This window comes from Podarcis muralis, chromosome Z, assembly GCF_964188315.1.
Source record: "Podarcis muralis chromosome Z, rPodMur119.hap1.1, whole genome shotgun sequence".
Taxonomy (NCBI): Eukaryota; Metazoa; Chordata; class Lepidosauria; order Squamata; family Lacertidae; genus Podarcis; species Podarcis muralis.
The window spans coordinates 10,068,089-10,087,636 of NC_135673.1; the positions used below are offsets into that span (position 1 = coordinate 10,068,089).

At 45.9% G+C, this 19,548-nt stretch overlaps 1 protein-coding gene across 13 annotated transcripts in view; it reads right to left on the bottom strand.

Annotated features, from left to right (window-relative positions):
* Positions 1-19,548, bottom strand: part of KCNT1 (potassium sodium-activated channel subfamily T member 1) — a 197,830-nt gene that overhangs the window by 101,465 nt on the left and 76,817 nt on the right. For 3 of the 13 annotated variants that reach the window (XM_028715155.2, XM_028715156.2, XM_028715154.2), the window contains exon 1: positions 18,348-18,647. The exons of the other annotated variants lie outside the window; for them this stretch is intronic. In XM_028715155.2, coding sequence (XP_028570988.1) covers positions 18,348-18,499 — 152 coding nt within the window. In that variant the 5' untranslated portion in view covers positions 18,500-18,647. Of the gene's footprint in view, positions 1-18,347; positions 18,648-19,548 lie in introns of those variants that run through there. 13 annotated transcript variants of the gene reach the window in all.

Genomic DNA, 19,548 nt, shown 5'->3' on the forward strand with positions numbered 1-19,548 from the left:
CATCATGATGCCCATGGCACAGCCCAGACCTGCTGCCTGCCCAACAGCCTCTCTGTCCATGGCCAGGCCAGGTTTACCTCAGCCACAGGCAGCGAGGCTTCGGATTGGGTGCAGGTACTTCCTCCAGCCAATCCGAAGCCGTGTGAGCATTCCGCCTGCCCAGAGCCGTCTGCGGCTTTGGATTGGCTTCAGGAGCTGAATATCCTTCCACTGATATCCTTCCCCCAACTAGATGCTTATGGGAAGCTTTCAAGCAGGACCTGAATTCAACAATACTCTTCCCACTTGTGATTCCCAACAACCTATATTCAGCAGCCTATTGACAATATAGAGTGGTAAGACGTAGCCATCATAACTAGTAGTCGCTCACAGCTTTATCCTCCATGAATTTGTCTAATCCGTCATGGAGACAAAGCCAGAGTTCCATAGACTTTGATCAATGGGTTCCATTGAAATATATTTCTTGCAGCAGCATCTCTGGCCCAAATTAAAAGCCTTTATTTTACAGCACTTCGAATGCAAAATAAATAAATAAATAATGAAAACAAAGTAATAATAAAAATGCATGCATTTGCCATTATTGCAAGTTCTTGCTGTGAAGAAAGCAATTTCCTAGCAGCGAAAGGCATTAGCTTTGGAATCTTGCAGGTCAGCAGTTCAGATCAGCAATGCTCAGTTCTCCAGGGGAATTTACATCTGAGAGACTAACTTCGTACTTGGCAGGAATGGAGATTCTTGAGAGAGCTAAAAGGCACTAAGAAAAAGCTCCCTAGGACAGAGAAACAGCAGCAAGCCCAACTGCATTCCTTCTCTAAGATACATGGAAAGAACCAACACTCAGATAGATTCACACATGTATACTTCCCACTTCAGGACTTCTGCATCAAATGGTTGCTTGCATCAAATGCTTGAGACATCTTCCTAGACCTAGACTAATCTAATCTACCAGTGGCATCAATACATAGGACAATCCCATGGAAAGGAATCAATGGACACAAATTGGACATCAGAAATTGCAATATTCAGAAACCAATAAGAGAACATTTAAACCCCCCAGGACTAGGGAAGCAAGAAAAGGCATCGTTTCCCACTCCACCTTGCATCCTTTGCATGCAACACAGCTTCCATTCTACTGCTGTTCATCTTCTGCAGTTCATCTTCTGCCTAAAACCACATTATTCATCTCACTGTCCACTGCGGCAAAATCATATGACGTGTAAGTTATATTACTGTTATATTTTTCTACCCCATTCATCTCAGTGCTAAAGAAACATGCAAAAGAAAGTGAAATCAATTACTTATTAGCTAATTAAACAATCAATGGCCTTTTAAATGGGGTGGGGGTGTTATTGTTTTGTTTGTTACAATATTATGTATTTTTGTGTTTTTATATAGTAAACCACCCTGTGATCCTAGGATGAAGGGTGGTATAGAAATTTTAATAATAATAGTAATAGTAATAATATCACTTGTTGGCTAAAAGCAAGAACAGCAATCCAGCATTTGCTGGATTGATTTCCATTCCTGACATGGGATGTATAAGCGAATGCCAGCAATTTCCACTCCCATTTCTGCTTTCTTTGGAATTCTCTGGCATCCCTAACCAGGGCACACTGGTACTGATCTTAATGTGGCTCATGATTGGCTGGGAATGCTGAAGAGCGAGAAAAGAACGGGTAGCCAGACTGAACTAATAAGTGTTATAAGAACTTGTTCTTGAACTTGCTTTTCTCTCCTCACTCCTATTTCCTCAGGTGTTATGTCTTTTTAATGAGCCTGAAGACAGGGACCATTTAAGTACTTAAGTAGCTTTAGCAACAGCCTTTTTGACTAAAGGTGTGGGGGATAAATTAGGGCTGTGTGCTGGCTCCAGGTGAATCCTGGATCCTGAACTGAACTGAGCTGATTCAGGTTGACTTGGGATTCAAATGGAGAGGGTTGAGGTAGTCCCAGATGAAAGCAGGTCTACCCAGAGTGACTTGGGGTTGTCAAAAGGAGGAGGCAGGCAGGCAGAAAGGAGAAGAGAAGGGGATGCACAACCAGACTGCCTGGGTAAAGGTAAAGGGACCCCTGACCATTAGGTCCAGTCATAACCGCCTCTGGGGTTGCAGCGCTCATCTCGCTTTACTGGCCGAGGGAGCTGGCATACAGCTTCTGGGTCATGTGGCCAGCATGACTAAGCCGCTTCTGGCGAACCAGAGCAGTGCACGGAAATGCCGTTTACCTTCCCACCGGAGTGGTACCTATTTATCTACTTGCATTTTGACATGCTTTCGAACTGCTAGGTTGGCAGGAGCAGGGACCGAGCAACAGGAGCTCACCCCATCGCGGGGATTCGACCTTCTGATCGACAAGTCCTAGGCTCTGTGGTTTAACCCACAGCTCCACCTGCGTCCCTTAGACTGCATGGGTAGCTCACCTGGGTAGCTCACCTGAAATATGAGAGGGAGAGGCATGCTTTGGGCCTAAACAAGATTAGTTTTTACGGGTGCATGTATCTGCCATGCAGACTGTGAAGCCAGAACACACTGTCATTTCTTTTCCGTTCACCTTTGCTCTGAAATTGGATAATCAAAATGTCTGCAACACTACGGTGCTCTTGATGTAAAACGAACAAACAAAAATCTTAGAAACTCACAGCCTTGGATTGTGCATTGATTATTCATGACCCTGCTGGGGATTCTTTCCATTTAAGAGGAATTATACAGCTCCATGGAACTCAACAAGCCATGTTTATGATGTGAGTAGTGCTTATGGCATCTCAGGCAAAAGCACTGAGTAAGGCAATGACATAACTTCTGGCTGACCTGCTAATCAAGCACCACCTACAAAACCGTCAGAGTCAAAAGGAAAAGTAGTGAGGCAGGGGCGTCACAGTTTTATAGGAGGAGAAAGCAGAGGATGTGGTAAATAGGTGCAGCATTCAAAAAAATTTGAGAATTCCTCAACATTCTTTTTTTTTTTTTAAAGCAAAGAGAAAGTTACATACCCTCCAACATTTCCCCTATGAAAATAGGGACATCCTATTCCATTATTATTATTATTATTATTATTATTATTATTATTCTATCCCGTCCATCTGACTGGGTTGCCCAGCCACTCTGGCCGACTTCCAACATATATAAAAACATAATAAAATATTAAACATTAAAAGACCTCCCTATATAGGGTTGCTCTCAGGTGTTTTGTAAAGGTTGTATAGGATCAAATCACAAACCAGGACGACTTCTGTAAATCCGGGACTGCCCCTAGAAAATAGGGACACTTGGAGGGTCTGAAGTTACCCTATGATTAACCAAGAGTTGGAGGGCACCCAAACTGGTGCTAAAACTACTAGGAGGCTGGTGGGGGGTGGGTTACCGCTCTCAGAGCCCCTACACAGCTCCTCATTTCCACCAAGGACTAATGGAAGAATGATAAATGATACAGAATTTGTATTAAACACACATTCATGTATTCACTTGCTTAATGTATGCTGTCTGTGGGATTTCACGTTCCTGGAAAAGAAATTTGGTTTTGGATTGTTTTGGCTTTACAACATAGGGATGAACCAAAGGGGGTGGGAGGTGGATGGGCAGAGGTGGCGTTAAGAGACTGCCAACTGTGTGTCCCAAACCATAAGATCTTTGGGTCCTGATTCAGCAGTCCTATACCAGGCTGCAGAAACAGGGCCAACGAGAAGCCGCAGCAGGAGTGAGATGCAGTTAGCCTGTAACACCTTTGATCAGAGACCTGCTACCGGGACAAGTTCAAGGTGTTACTATTAGTATATAGAGCCTGGGACACGTTTACCTGTAAAAATTGCCTGTAAAACCCATATACAGTGGTACCTCGGGTTACATACGCTTCAGGTTACATACGCTTCAGGTTACAGACTCCGCTAACCCAGAAATAGTGCTTCAGGTTAAGAACTTTGCTTCAGGATGAGAACAGAAATTGTGCTCCGGCAGCGCGGCAGCAGCAGGAGGCCCCATTAGCTAAAGTGGTGCTTCAGGTTAAGAACAGTTTCTGGTTAAGAACAGACCTCCGGAACAAATTAAGTACTTAACCCGAGGTACCGCTGTACCTTCACTCAATTATTTCAGTCTGTGGAACTGGCATTGTTACTGGTGCCAGAGAATACCATACCCTCCATACCCAAACGTACATACCACACACAAAAAAAATCTGGGAGGTATACAATTTTCCAGGACTGCCTCCTCTTTTTTTCTTGCTAGAGAATGAAGTCCATTGTGTATGCCATAATTTTGTGTGATTTCATGCCATGTCCCGCCCCCACCCCCCACAAAAAAGTGCATTTTCCGGCATGGCACCCAAAAACCCACATTTTGGGACACCACGCAAGATTGCAGCCCCAAAGAAAGCACTTTGGGGCATGAGGAATCGTATGAGATCACAGTGTACAAAATGGTCACCATTCTTTCATGAGGAAAAAAAACAGCATGATCCCCCCCCCCCCCCGGGACACTTGCTTTGGAACTCCCTGCCTATGGACATAAGGCAGGCGCCTTAGCTCTACGTTTTTTACACCTGTTAAAAACATTTTTATTTAAGCAATCCTATCTAGATAGGTAGGATGCTGACAGGTGTTTTCATCTGTTGTTGTTTTTAGTTTACCATGGACTTTAATCTTTATTGTTACAGTATTTGACTGTTTTACACTTTTTAAATCATTGTTTTATCTTTTTGTAAACCACTTTGTTTACAATCAAGCGGTATACAGTGGTACCTCAGGTTACAGACGCTTTTAATCAGGTTATTTAATTCCCAATTAAATGTACTATCAGGCAAGACAATCATGCTGTCAGCCCCAACCCGCCAGCCACACTCCTTTTGCTAGGTCCACATTGCTCCAGTTGGACCTGTTCTGACCCAGGACAATCTAGGCCTGTCTCAACCTGTTGTGGATGGATCCTGGGTCGACGCAAATAGGCCCACTTCAGCTCATTATCTGGCGTTTGTCCAGATCTGCATTCCTAATATGTTACCATCCTCTGCTGTTGTCACTGTAAGTAATGGCCTGTTTATGCTTGCAACAAGTTTCAGATTAATTATTGCACAGAATATAACTACTACTGTGCTTGCAATAAAGTGAACAAATTGTTCAGGGGAGAATTAATTAACAATGGTGCTAATGCATGAATCAAGGCGGGGATGGATGCAGTCTTTGGATAACTGCAGTCCAAAGGCGGGGAAATCATTTTTCTTCTGGGGGCCATGTTCCCTTCAGAGTCGTAGCTACAGGTCGGGGAGGTTTGCCAGGTTTCTTGCCCCAGGTGAAGCCTCCAGAGGGGCGCCATTGAGGCTCCCAGCCTCTGTGTGTGTGTGTGTGTGTGTGTGTGTGTGTGTGTGTACGCAAATGTGCATTGGGTGTGTGTGTGCCCAACTGGGCCTTTGACCCAGATGAAATATTGCCTACTTTTGCCCCTGCCTTCTTTGTAACCCTCTAGGGACTGCATGCAAGCTTTGATGAGTATCATCAGGCCTTGCCATGTGACCTGACCTAGCCAATCTTGATGGCTCTTCTCTAATGCTTCCTTTTCTATGGTCAGTATCTGCCAAGTGACTGTGTAATGCAGCATCTCTTCTAACCTTGGACCACATCTCCCATCATCCCTGACCACTGACCATACTGGCTTGTGCTGATGGGAGTTGTAGTCCAAAACGTATGAGCGCCGTAAGTCGTTTGAAAAAGGTTCCCAAACCCAGCAGTAGAACTTTCTAATATGCCCTTAGTGAAGAAATGTAAACAACTCTGCAGAATTCCTCCTGCTGGGTTAGACAATATCACTCATTAACATGCCGGCATTTATGGCCTTGAAAAAGATAAGCAGCAAGCAAGCAAGAAAAAAACAGCATCTCAAACAGTCTTGGAAAGATTTGAGGTTAGCTTCCAGAATAAACATTCTGGGGTGCAAATCACAAATAGATGCCCACAGTGCTTTTTTTATTAAAAAAAAATCTTTAGGGGTACTCTCATTTCCCTAAAGGTAAAGGGACCCCTGACCATTAGGTCCAGTCGTGGCCGACTCTGGGGTTGCGGCACTCATCTCGCTTTATTGGCCGAGGGAGCCAGTGTACAGCTTCCGGGTCATGTGGTAGCATGACTAAGCCGCTTCTGGCGAACCAGAGCAGCGCACGGAAATGCCGTTTACCTTCCTGCCGGAGCCGTACCTATTTATCTACTTGCACTTTGACGTGCTTTCGAACTCCTAGGTTGGCAGGAGCAGGGACCCAGCAACGGGAGCTCACCCGGTCATGGGGATTCGAACCGCCGACCTTCTGATTGGCAAGTCCTAGGCTCTGTGGTTTAACCTACAGCGCCACCCACGTCCCTCTCATTTCCCTACTCATATTGAAATACTGCCCCTCAATGAGGCCAAACTTAGATTCACAAAATGTTTAGGGGTATGTGCCCCCCCGTGCCCCCCTAGAAAAAAAGCACTGGATGCCCAACGCCAGCCCACAAAACCAGCATTGAAAGCAAATATGAAATTAGTAAAACTTTTAAAACACATATAGGTAAGGAAATCATTTGTCTGGAAACAGAAGAGTTTCCAGCAAATAATAAAAGGAAGGGCACACCTGTTTAACATCAATAGGCAGAGAGTTCCAGAGAGCCTTCCCCACACAAAAATATACATTGGGGGGACTGCAGGTGTTTTCCTCTCTGCCCTTCCCTGAGCACATGTTACATAGGGTTATAAACCCTGGTTAAGCATGTGGTTGGAGGAAGAGAAGTAGACTCATGCAGTCAGTTTCAGTTCTTCTCACTTTCCCAATCTTACTTTTAGTTCTTCATATTTCCACATTAGTTTGCTTTCTTTTTCCTTTCATGAAAATTCACTAGCATTTCAGTACAATTTTCTCCTAATATACACGTTTCTTATGTAATTATTCCAAATGTACATATTTTTGCAGAACAATTTCTCCTAATACAATGCATTTCTGTATTTGATGTTCCACTACAATATGCATTTTTAGGCATACTTTACACTAGCACATGGGGGGAAAGGCATTGCAGATCTGCAGAAGTGTGGGTTTCAAAGGATGGCTATGTTTCAATCTGCGTATTTTTTCCGGTAGGTGTGAATTGGATAGACTTGCTTTTAAATGTGGGTGTAGCAGAATTCCACACCCCCACAATCCCTACACTTCTTCCTACTCACTAGGAGAGGGTTCCAGGATTTCCATGACAGGGGGAATATGATAGCAAAGGGTGGCTTGGGCATATAGAACAGGGTTGCCATATTTCAAAAAGCAAAAACCAGGACACCTCAAAAGTAAGAAGACTCCGAAAATTGCTGAGCTTTTTCCCCCTAAAGAAAAACCCGAAAGTTGGGTTGTGCTAAAGGGCTACATCTGGCTCTAAGGTTGAGTACATTTGAGCAATAAGGACCATTTTGATGTCCCATTTTGCACACAGAGAGAGACACACACAAACAAACAAACAAACAAACAAGCCACACACAACTGCAAGGAATCGCAGAATGAGAGAAAGCTGGGCTGTGGTTTCCCAGATCAAATTTTGGAAGCCCACCGAAACTGCATCAAGGCGCGTAGCCATTCCCTTGCCATGCCTCATGTGCTTTCAAACAGTCCATCATCAGGAGCAGCCCAAGATTAATCAGGCAGACACTAGGAAAATGAATCGGCAGACATCTGTAGGACTCGCATCCCACACAAAGAGCTCAATTTAGATTTGTGGCAGCGTTACAAGGGGAAGGAAACTAAAGCAATATTGAGACAGATGCAGAACGGTACTGCACACAGAAGAGGGAGAAAACTGCAGGAGGCACACACAGACACCCCCTCTTTCTCTAGCCCCTGAAGAATCTTGGTTTGGAGAAAATACCCTCATATGGCTTAGCAGCTACAGTATGCAAATTATGTGAAAGAGTGGGTGTCTTAAGTAAGACCAGAAGAAGATCCCTGCTGATTGGGGGAAAGGGCTGTAGCCCCATGGTAGGGCATCTGCCTTGCATGCAGAAGATCCTAGGTTCAATCCCTGGCCGCTGTGTTAGCTGGAAATGTCCCCTGTCTGAAATCCTGAAGACCCACTTCCAGACAGCATATACAATACTGAGCTAAATGAGCTAATGACTCAGAGGTAGGCAACTTCCTTTGTTCGAGGAATTTATTTTCTCTATTATGTTATTTAATATTACAAGGAGGTTGCTTATTGTATCCAACACTATTGGTTGGCATGTGTGTTTCTTCTCGGGAGACTATGGAGGAATGCTCCCTTGGGGGTGAGGTCAAGCTGTTGGAAGGTCGCAGCGCCTGCTGTGGCTGTAGAGACCAATGCGGGAGGGACTTGGTCCAACACCACTCATATTGTAAATAGCTTTGGAAACTGATTCTGAAACCAATAGATAAATAGTACAAGGAGGAGCAAAGGAAAAGGAAGATGGAGGAGGAGGAGGAGGAGGAGGGAGAAGAGCCTTCCTGGATCAGATCAAAAGTCCACATAGTTCAGCATCTCTACTTCCAAAAGTGGCCAATCAGATACCTTCAAGAAGCTCCCAAGCCCTGCCACACTCCTCCTCCTCCTCAGCAACTTGTAGAAATTGCACGAGAACATAGGAAGCTGTCCCATACCATGTCATACCTTTTCTGGTCTTTGCTATCTAGCAGGAAGGACTGAAGCTCAGTGGCAGCACTGGAGGAGGAAGAGGAGTGTGGCGGGAGCGCACCACCCCCAGCAGTGTGATCCCAGTGGGGTGCCATTGTGGCTGCATCCCTGCCCACACTGGGTGCCACGCTCCCGCAGGCAGCGTGCCATGCCCCCAGGACATGTACCACGCCCCTGCGGGTGGCACGCCATGCCCCCAGGACATGCGCCAGCCCTGCCCCCGCCTGCTTTCCACCCCCCCCACCCCGGTGCCAGAGCATGAAGCTCCGCCACTGAGTGGTAGAGCACCTGTTTTGCATACAGAAAGTCCTAGGTTCAACATCTGCCGCTCCCAGCACCTCCAGGTGCAGCTAGGGCAGAATTAATGTGTGAAATTCTTGAGAGCCTCTGCCAGCCAGTGTAGAGAATATTGAGCTGGATGGACTGATTGTCCAGATCAGTATAAGGCAATTTCCTATGTTCCCATCTACTCTGACTAGCAGCAGCTCTCTGTGGTCTGAAGTAGATGCCTTCCCCATAACTACTAACTGGTTATTTTTTAACATGGTCCTTAAAAAAATAACAAGACAGGAATTCAGTACAAAGCATTCTGCATACAAAGCACATCCTCTACCACTGAGTAGTGGCCCCTGCTAAATGAAATTAAGTGCATGGGTTGTAGCTAGTGTTAGCCCTACTCAGAGTAGACCCATGACTAAGGCCCCATCTGCACCGTACGTATTACAGACCCTCCAAGTGTCCCTCCAAGTGAAACAGAGCTACACTGTGCTACAACCCGGTATAAAGTTTACAGCATGTAATGCCTTAAGAGAAAATATTATGAAAATGATTTATAGGTGGTACATGACCCCAGTCAAGCTTGCAAAAATCTATCACTTGCCCAATAATAAATGCTGGAAATGCAATGAAACTGAAGGCACCTTTTATCACCTTTGGTGGATTGCCCGAGGATTAAGGCCTTTTGGGAAATGATCTATAATGAAATTAAGAAGGTTCTTAAGTGTACCTTTTATAAGAAACCAGAGGCATTTCTCCTGGGCATGGTCGGCCAATTGGTGTCAAGAAAAGATAGGACATTTTTTATGTATGCTACCACAGCAGCAAGGATTCTCTTAGCAAAGTATTGGAAGACACAAGAACTACCCACGCTGGAAGAATGGAAGACGAAAGTGATTGACTATATGGGATTGGCGGAGATGACCGGCAGAATCCGAGACCAAGGAAAAGAGACGGTGGATGAAGATTGGAAGAAATTTAAAGTTTACCTTAAGAATTGTTGTAAAATTGATGAGTGCTAAAATGTCAAGGTTAAGAAAATATAGAATTACAGCTGTAAATTGATTAAGTAATAGAAGAAAGGGGGGGAAAGAAAATGAGTAATCAGTCAATTGAAGCGAGGGGTTGCTGAAGAAATTTTGAAATAGGGATGCAGAAGGGGGAGGTATGGGGAAGGCGGGGAAGTAAGGTTTATGAAAAAGAGGTTGTGAAATTATACGTGTTTATATGTTTGTGTGTTTATGTATTGTTTATTGTATTGTTTTTTATTTATGTTGGAAAATTAATAAAAATTTATATATATATTAAAAAAAAAAAAGAAACAGAGCTACACTGTGCTACAACCCTTGCTTAGCCATTGGGCCATCTAGCTCAGTATTGTCTACAGCAGTTCTCCAGGATTTCAGGCAGGAATCTCTGCCAGTCTTACCTGGAGAGTGCCAGTGGGGACTGAATCTGGGACCTTTGCATGCAAAGAAGATGCTCTGCCAATGACCTACAGCATTATCCTGAGTCTCCTCTATTTACAACACTTTTGTGCAACTTACTCCCTTTCTTTCACCATTATGTGCCTTTAGGTGAGACATTAAAAATGTGTGATCTGTGGAGTGATAAAAACAGCATATGCTTTCAAACAATCAGTTCTTCTGAGTTCTTTATAGAAGAAAACTAATTTGTATTCCTGGGAGCAGTTTGCAAGATGGATTTTCTTTTCACTTCTTACTTCTATTCATCACATTAAGATTCGTCTCAGTAAAAAAAACAACCCAAAAACTACCTCTTACAGTAGAAGAAGCACTGGTACCCAGACTAGAGGAACTGAGCTGATCAAGACCAGAGACCGGGAGAAGCTTGATCCAGTTCACATTCAAAGGCAAACCTCCTAACTTGCACATTCTGGAACAATATTAGAACCAAAACAAATCATCTTTTAAATTTTCACTTATCCAAATTTTACAATGCACTTCTCCAGCCGGGTAATATGTGCACAAATGCATATAACAGGGCATAGTCATTAAAGGCCCAAGTGTCCTCTGTGGTTAGGAGTGCCTTTTATCAGCTTCATCTGGTTCACCAACTATGCTTGTTCCTGGATGGAGATAAGCCTGCCCACTGCAGTCTATGCACTGATAACCTTGAGGCTAGATTACTGTATGTGGGGCTGCCCTTGGATCTGGCTCGAAGGCTCCAGTTGGTGCAGAATGCTGAACATGTGACACCATCAAGAACATGTGACACCATTGTTAGAGCAGCTGCATCTTCTACCGAGCCAAGTTCCGGGTTCTTGTGTTGATTTACAGCCCCCTGAACATCTTGGGTCTGGGATACCTCAGAGATCGCCTGAAGCCTTCTGTCATCTGCAGGAGAATCTCTAGCTGCTCCCAGAGATGGGGAGGCTCATTTGACAACAACGAGAGAGAGAGCCTTTAGTGTCCTTGGCCCAGTCCTGTGGAACCTCCTGCCAATAGAGATTCAGCAGGTGCCTTTTAAACACCTGCTGAAAACTTTTCCATTCCACCAGGCCTATGCAGAGAATTAAGAGTACATTCCCCCCCATGGTCTACTGATGTTGGTTTTTAATTATTTTGCTTTTAACTTGATTTTAACTTTTTGTGATTTTACTGTATGGTTTTATGGTTTTATTTTGGTGTAAATCGCTGTGATACAGTGGCATATAAATATTTTAATAAATAAAAGTGTCCTTTAAAATCCCTTAATAAGGGAGGTGGGTTGAAAACCCCCCCCCCACATAATCCTATAGTCTGAAGCGGTGCAGTCTAGAATTCAGCCACTTTATTCTGATGGCTGTCTCTGAAGCAAAGGAAAGGTTAAAGGTGAAGGTGAATATGCCCCAGTGTACAGCTCATTGAGGCTGTGGTAAGGGGCTGTGGTAGACCACCTGCTCTGAATGCAGAAGGTCCCTGATTCAATCTTCAGCATCTCCAGGAACTGGAAATGTCCCACCCCCTCCCGCTGCCACCCTGAAACCCTGGAGAGCAGCTGCCAGTCAGTGTACGCAGTAGTGGGCTGAATGGCCTGAACTAGATGCACTGAATGCCTTGGTGCAAGGCAGCTATGTATATTACAGCATTGGAAACAATCGGGCTGGATACAGAAGAGCAAGGTGGAGGGAAGAGTATATTGCCCAAAGATATGCCTAGGATAAAAATCAAAATTCTATGGGGGCAGCTTCCTAAGTGCAAAACAGAAAAGTCAAAGACAAGTCTGGTTAATATGTGGAAGGAGGGAGGGAGCCTAAAGCAATAGCTAGTACACCCACCCCCACCCCCTCCAACACTGAGTGAGTGTATATTTGTGAATACTCTGGGGTGTGCTGTTGTTGTTGTTTTTTGTATTTATGTGTTTTTATGTTTCTATATTGTAAACCACCCTGTGATTCTTGGATGAAGGGCGGAATAGAAATAAAATAAATAAACACAAACAAACTGAGACCAACCGCCATGATTTTCCATGAGCCAATTATTAGGGCTGAGATTAACATGGGACACTTTTTGTGAACTTTTTAGCAACTAGTGGATTAGGTGGAGGTGCCCTTCTGCCCAACTCCCCCAGCTAAGCTGGCCATCACTGCAAGAGCTCCAGCTCTGTTCGTGCACCACCTCCGCTCCTGTCTGTTAAATGCGTAGGTGGGAATATCATCACAAGAATGGCCATTTGGCAGCACAAGAGGGGAAAAGGCTGGGCCTGTTTCGCTGCCCTTGCTATCTTTCCGTGCCTCCCACTTTCTGCTGTGAGCAATGGGGTTACAGGTGTGCAAAGCCCCACCACTGTGGTGGTGCGGAGAGGTAAGTTAGGACTGTACCCTGTGAAAAGCAACTCCACTATTCTTATTTTTCAAACTGTGTTTGCCTGTTCAGAGTGACAGCAGTGCTGTGGGGCCTCATTCTCATTGCCTTTGTTCTACCTCAGTAATTGCCCTGTGAAACTAAACTTTGTTGGCACTACCACTCTTTTTGTGTGATCTCTAATTGGTCGGGGCCATCCATGAAGGAGAAGCAGAACTGGGGGGGAAATGTGGGACAGAAGCAGTGGCTGTTATTGGCCAGAAGCAGCAATGGGGGGGGAGATTGTGTTTTTATGGAAGAGAAGATTTTGGGGCACTACTTTCAGTCCAAAAATTGAGTGAGGAACTTTTGGTACAGTCCAAACAATCACTGAGCATTTGATAACTTGCAGCTAAATGCATGAATGGACTCCGTTAAGTCTGCATTGATGACAAAGGCTTGTGAGAACACTGTCTCTATAATGTTAAATCTGGGATCACCCATCATACATGAAAGTCTCAACGGACTAATGCAGTAATGAGTGGTGCTGTGACAAAATTTCATTCTACCTTTTTAAACATTCTCTGTCAATTTATCTACTAGGGTGGCCACTGACACATCTCCCCACATCCCTCCCTCCCCCCCAAAAAAGAAAGAGGCAGAAAAGGGACAAAGATCACCATAAAATTTGCTAATTTATATGAATAGATACAAATTTAAATATAATGGGTTGTATCCAATTAAGTTCTACTCAGAGTACACTAATTGAAGCCAATGGGTCTAAGTCTGTTAATTATTCTGAGTAGGACTGGATACAGCTCAATTACTATAATTTAAAGCAAAATACTGCTGGTGTGATTTAATACATCTCACTAGCCTAGTGGGGAAGATTGACCAGATGAGATCCTAACCAGGTGATGAGGCAGTTTCAAGGCTCCTAGTCTCCCTTTCTGATGGGTCTTTATCTTTATAAAACTGGAGTTGGATTGGAGCATCCTTCAAAACAAAGGACATCTTCAGAGGACCATCCTCTGCCAGATCTTCAAATAGAGGTTCATTTCCTGTAAAACAGGGAGCACAGCCACCCTAATTCCTGGTCCTTCTCTGGTCACCCCCTTATTAGAAATGGGGTTTTGTAAGGACAGTCAGTGACATCAGCCCGCCTGAGAGTCCGTACCTTTGGGATGCAATCACAGACAGAAGAACAGGCTGGTTTTGGGAGCCCTGCCAACAGCATATCCCTATGCCTGCCTATACCTGGGATGCACTTCCTAGAGGGCATAATGCATTAGTCATGCCTTTCCAACCCGTGTGAAAATCTTTCAGAAGCAGAGAGCTTGGATGTGACATGAATGCTTGGGAAGAGTACAAGCAATTCTAGATGCCATTGCCCTGCTCCTAAGCCCATTCACAGATTACCCCACTCTTAAGCTTATTCATGCACCACTACACTCCTAAACCCATTCATGGCAAGGCATGCCACACCAATTGATTTCAATTAAAATATCTGCCATGCCCAAGAGGGAATTCCATCTTGTCCTGCTGGCTTGCTGAGGCTACCCAGGAGGCAAATGGGGATGTGTGGATCACTGCAGGTCCCTAACCTACAGTAGGTCTCTGTTCCCTGCATTCAATTCAGCTGCTGGCTTGATTAACACCCCAAAGCATAGGCGCCGACTCCATGGGGCTTGAGGGGGCCCGAGCCCCCTCAAAAATTCGTTTGGGGGGGCTCCACCCCCCCAATAATCTCCGGCGCCCCTCCAGCAGAGCGCCATCGCCGCCCCTCCCCCAGCCCAAAATGCACAGGGAGGGGCGGGCTGCATGCCTCCTGCCCTCCCTCCCGAGCAAAAGCTCCACCCAATTTCCTTTGGAGCTGATTAATAGGCGCAGCACGCTCTCCCCTATTCGCTCACGAGGAGGCGGCGCCACTTTATTTGCATATTCATGAGCTTATTTATTATTCATGAGCTTTCCCGGGCCCCCCCAATATTTTTTATAAGTCCGCGTCCCTGCCCCAAAGGCCATATTCCTTTCTGTGGAACATTGGGGGGGGGGCAAATGCCCACAGTGGGTGGGGCCAAAAGCAAACATATAAATGTGCATGTACAAGTATGTATGGCTAGCTCCTCCATACATTCACATGCTACTCTCTGTCCTCCATCCAGGTGAGCAAGAGGCCTGATCAGAGTTCAAGGGCATATTCCATCAAGGCAAAAACACTCAAAGAGGGTTTGAAGCAGGGTCAGTGAGGTGGGTTGCCTGGGGAGGGTTCTGGAGGCCAGATGGAAAGGCCTGGAGGCCTACATTCAGCCCCTGAGCCTGAGGTTCTCCACCTAATGTAGGACCTGGAAGGGCAGCCCCTAATGGCCAGCTAGCTCCTTACATAAAGATCACTTAGGAAACCAGGAAGCTGCATTCTAACAAGTCCCACCATTGGTCCATCTAGCTCAGGACTGTCTACACTGACTGGCAGTGGCTCTCCAGTGGCTCTCCCAGCCCTACCTGGATATGCCATTGGGGATTGAAACAGGGGCCTTCTGCTGTCTCTCGTACTTCTTGATACTGCTAACAACAGGTGATGCAGCAGGAATTGGCATCACCAGCCCTGGACACCCAGGCTCTCTATCTCTGCCCATTCTTGCCCCCTTGAGTATGTGGCACTCAAAACTGCATGCCAATGTCACACCTTCCAAAAAGGAGAACCCAAAGAGTTAAAAAAAAAAGAGAAAATCTACTGGGTCAAAAGTGGGAACAGTGGTTGCTATGAAGCAGTGGTAGGGGACATTTTTGAGTCAGGCAAAATGGCTCAAGGCAGAGAGATGGCGAAGCAGGACTAGTGAAGCAACCTTCACATGAGAAAGGTTCTGGCCTCAAGGAGTCCCATGATGGAGAGCCCTGGAAGGCTGAGGTTCCCCACCCCTACTGTAAAGCCCATAGCGCTCCAAAGAACTGTTGACATGGATTTTATCTACCCATGTTTAGGGTTGCCATATTTTGAAGAGCAAAAAACAGGATGTTATTGCAACTGTGATTTTAAATGCCCCTTACTATATGTAGGCTATAGAAGCACTAATATATTGCAGAGGGGGGCGGGCAGGAGAAGAGAAGAGTCTTCAACCACCAGTTATGTCTATGTCTCATCCAGAATTCTGGCAAATTTAAAAAATCCACCCGGACAGAAATTTTATCCCTAAAAAAGAGGATGTGTTCTGGAAAAAGAGGACACATGGCAACCCTACCTGTTTAGCCCAGGAACAGCATGTCTTCCAAGTAGAATCACAAGGAATAGGCTCTGTGGAGTTATTAATTATACAGCACATTTCTTGTGCCCCATAACTTCCACCCACAAGTACATATGTGAGGTTACCCCCACTGACTTTTATGAACTTCACAGGGTGGGAGGAAATGACAACATCAGTACCACCCAGTGCATGTCAAAGCAGAATCAGGCTCAGGGTCTCCCTAATCCAGCGGTTCTCAACCTGTGGATCCCCAGATGTTGTTGGACTACAACTCCCATCTTCCCTGAGCTCTGGGGACCCACAGGCCTGCCCTAGCTAGTATTTGAATCCACAGTAGGTCTTAACAAAAGAAAGTACTTCTTCAAACAGTGCAGAGTTAAAATATTAGAATTCACTCCCAGAAGAAGCAGTGATGGCCACCAATGGGATTCTAGTCATTTTATCAGCTTTGGTCAATATATCAATGATGAGCCTAGATGGCTGGGGAACAGATTGCCTAAAGGAACATCTCTTCCCATACCTAAGTGTCCAGTCCTCAAGACTCTTCATGAGAGAGCCTTTCCCAGGTCCACCACTGCCATCTAATAAAGTGAGGCAGTGTAGCCTCTAGGAAGGGAGCCTTTTCAGTGGTGGTTCCCTGGTAATGAGATGTTTTCCCCTAACCAACCACTAATACAATTTCAGCAGGTAGAATTCCCTATTAAAAAAATTGGTGGTCACATATAATACCCTCATTAAAGTCCTGATTCATTGTGGGAGTGCAGTCTCATGACACAATTAACACATTACAGAGCAGGGGTCAGCAATTTGGCATCTGTTAGGGTCCTTGGGCACACTTGGGGTCTTCCCTTAGTGTCTATAAAACTTGGAGCTTTCTGCACCTCACTGCCCCCTTGGTCATGAGGTATTGAGGGAACTTACCTTGTTTTGCCTTAAAAGGTACCTAGAGCTAAAGGAGAAAGTTGGAAAAGTGGTGTTCTTTCCAACTCCCTCTTTTGGGTAGATTTCCTGTGCCTCACTCAGCAGAATAACCAGGAAGGTCCAATAGTGGTGCAAAACTGGCTTACCGCATTTGGAAGTCAGTGAAGTAATACACATTGCTACCTAATGCATGGCTGACTTTTGCTTCAAGGGGGTGGGGTGGGGGACGGAGAGAGGAGCTGCAAGTGGTACTCAGCCCTGCTGCTGGCACCTGTCCATCGCCACCCTTGCCAAGAACAGTCCACCAGCCTCAGCTCATCCATTCAGAGAAGCAAACAAGTACCTAGGTGCCTTTCTGCCCTGCAGAAGACCTGCTATTTCCACAGCTGATTTTCTATGTGCCCCTGCTGTTCCCACACCCCCTCCCGCTTCCCGCCCGCAAACACACACCAGGTAGATCCCCTCCCCCTACAAGGAAATACCCGCCTAATTAGACAATCCTTTTCATCCACTGCCTTGTTTACATGGAGCCCCTTCGCAGTCGGGGAATGAATAAAAGGCGCCAGCTCGCCTTACAATCCAGCGATATATGCAGTACATACAGTGTTTCAAGATTTAGAGAAGACAGACAGACAGACAGACAGACAGACAGAGCGTGCCGGTAGGCGGGCTGTGGAAGGATTGATGGATATAAGAGAAAGGATGGAAAAGGGATGCCATGGAACAGAGGTAAAGCGGAGAACTCGGTCCTGCATCTATCTGCAATGCTGGGATCATTCATTCAGGCTGTGAGCTGCCCGCCCCACCGCCCAAGTGAAATGGACGGTTTCAAAGGAAATGCAAAAACACCTGCCGATTTCGGAGAAAAGGCTTGCCCATCGCTTGCCTGTTAACAGATGTGTACCCAGAAGATAGTGTTGCATTTTTGATTTGATTATTTCCCCTGGTTAATTTTCCTTTATCTGCATGCAAAACCTTGGTATGAGCGCGAGAGAGGGAAGGTTCTTTACGCAAAGGGGTGTATTTTCCAAACCGTGTGCTCCTGCCTCCCCAGACAGCTTCCAAAGATGGTGCATAATAGCACACACCACAAATTGGGAAGACTGGGGGAAAGGGCTTCAGCAGCCCCCCCACCCCACCCCTCGCGCAGATTAACGCACACTGCAAGTTAACAGGGGCTGAAGTCACGCTTTCGGGATTTTCAATAACTGGCATGCTGCAGTTTTGTATGTTTATTTGAATCTCATCCCGGTTTGGTTGTTTTGGAATCTTTGGTCTTAGTTAATAATGGCACCCACCCCCCCTCCCGCAGGGGGAAAAAACAGGTTTGGGATGTTAAGGAGCATGGGTGTGGGTTTACAATAAAAGGGAGAGGGAATCCAATTTTCCACATTTTTGCTCCAATAAACCCATTCGGCTCCTTGCTATGTCCGAAGTCCACTACGGGGGGTGGTCATCTCCACACTGAGGCATGCAATGCTGCAGTACCTGTGTCCAGTTTCGCTGCCCAAGGACCCCAGCCTCCGCGCGGGTAGCAAGGGGCTGACCCCCGGGACATCCTCGGTCGTTGCCAGAGGCGGGATGGTTTTCTGGTGAGCATTGCTCTCGGATGGCGACTTCTTCAGCTTTGCCCTGGCCATCGCGGAGGCTTCTTCGGAGATGGGGGCTGCCTTCACTTCCCCCCTCAGCAAGAACTCTTCTCTCTTCTTACTCTTTCACTCATAGCAATCCTTTGCCCAAAATGCAGTTGGGTCGAGAGCGGGAAGCACGTACCATTTTCCTTCTCCCAGGCACACAACACGCTCGCCCCCCCAGACAAAGCTGCACAGTGGAACAATCCTGCCCTTGTGGATTTATTGTGGTACTGATGAAGGGAGGCTCTGGCTGGCATGGTGGTGCAATGAATCAGGTGGCATGCAGCGGAACCGTGGCAAGATGAGAAGAGAAAGTGCTTCCCCTGGCTAATAGGATTTATGCTGGTGGCACTTCCAATGCCTTGGCCAGTTAATATGATGATAGGTGATATTTTTCAGTGGCTGTAGTGGTAAAATGCTAAAGTGCAGGAGCTCATCAGAGAGCACTGTATGAAGAGCCCTAGAGAACCCTATAGCCTTGCACCTGTGGATAGACCCCACAGAGAGTAATAGAATTGGAAGGCGGTCAAAGGGTCATCAGGTGCAACCCACAACAAAATATAGGCAGGAATTTTGACCATGTGTGTGCAGTTTCATAGTTTGTACAGGCACAGGAAATCTCAGGCCCAGGTAGGTTGAATGTGGTCCTCTGATCCTCTCTATCTGCCCCCTGAGACTCTTCCCCAGGTCACACATCTCAATAGGCTTGCTCCACCTCCTTAATGACATGAGTGCTTTTGCCTGGCTGGATTGTGTCCTTGACCTGTGATAATGCCTCTGGCTTGCTTGAATGAAGGATGGAGAGAGGGCTGTGCTTGAAAGCCTCATTCTGCCAGTTACCCTGGTGTACATATACATATGGGGATGCAGGTGGCGCTGTGGGTTAAACCACAGAGCCTAGGACTTGCCGATCAGTAGGTCGGCGGTTTGAATCCCCACAACGGGGTGAGCTCCCGTTGCTCCATCCCTGCTCCTGCCAACCTAGCAGTTCAAAAGCACATCAAAGTGCAAGTAGATAAATAGGTACCACTCCAGCGGGAAGGTAAATGGCGTTT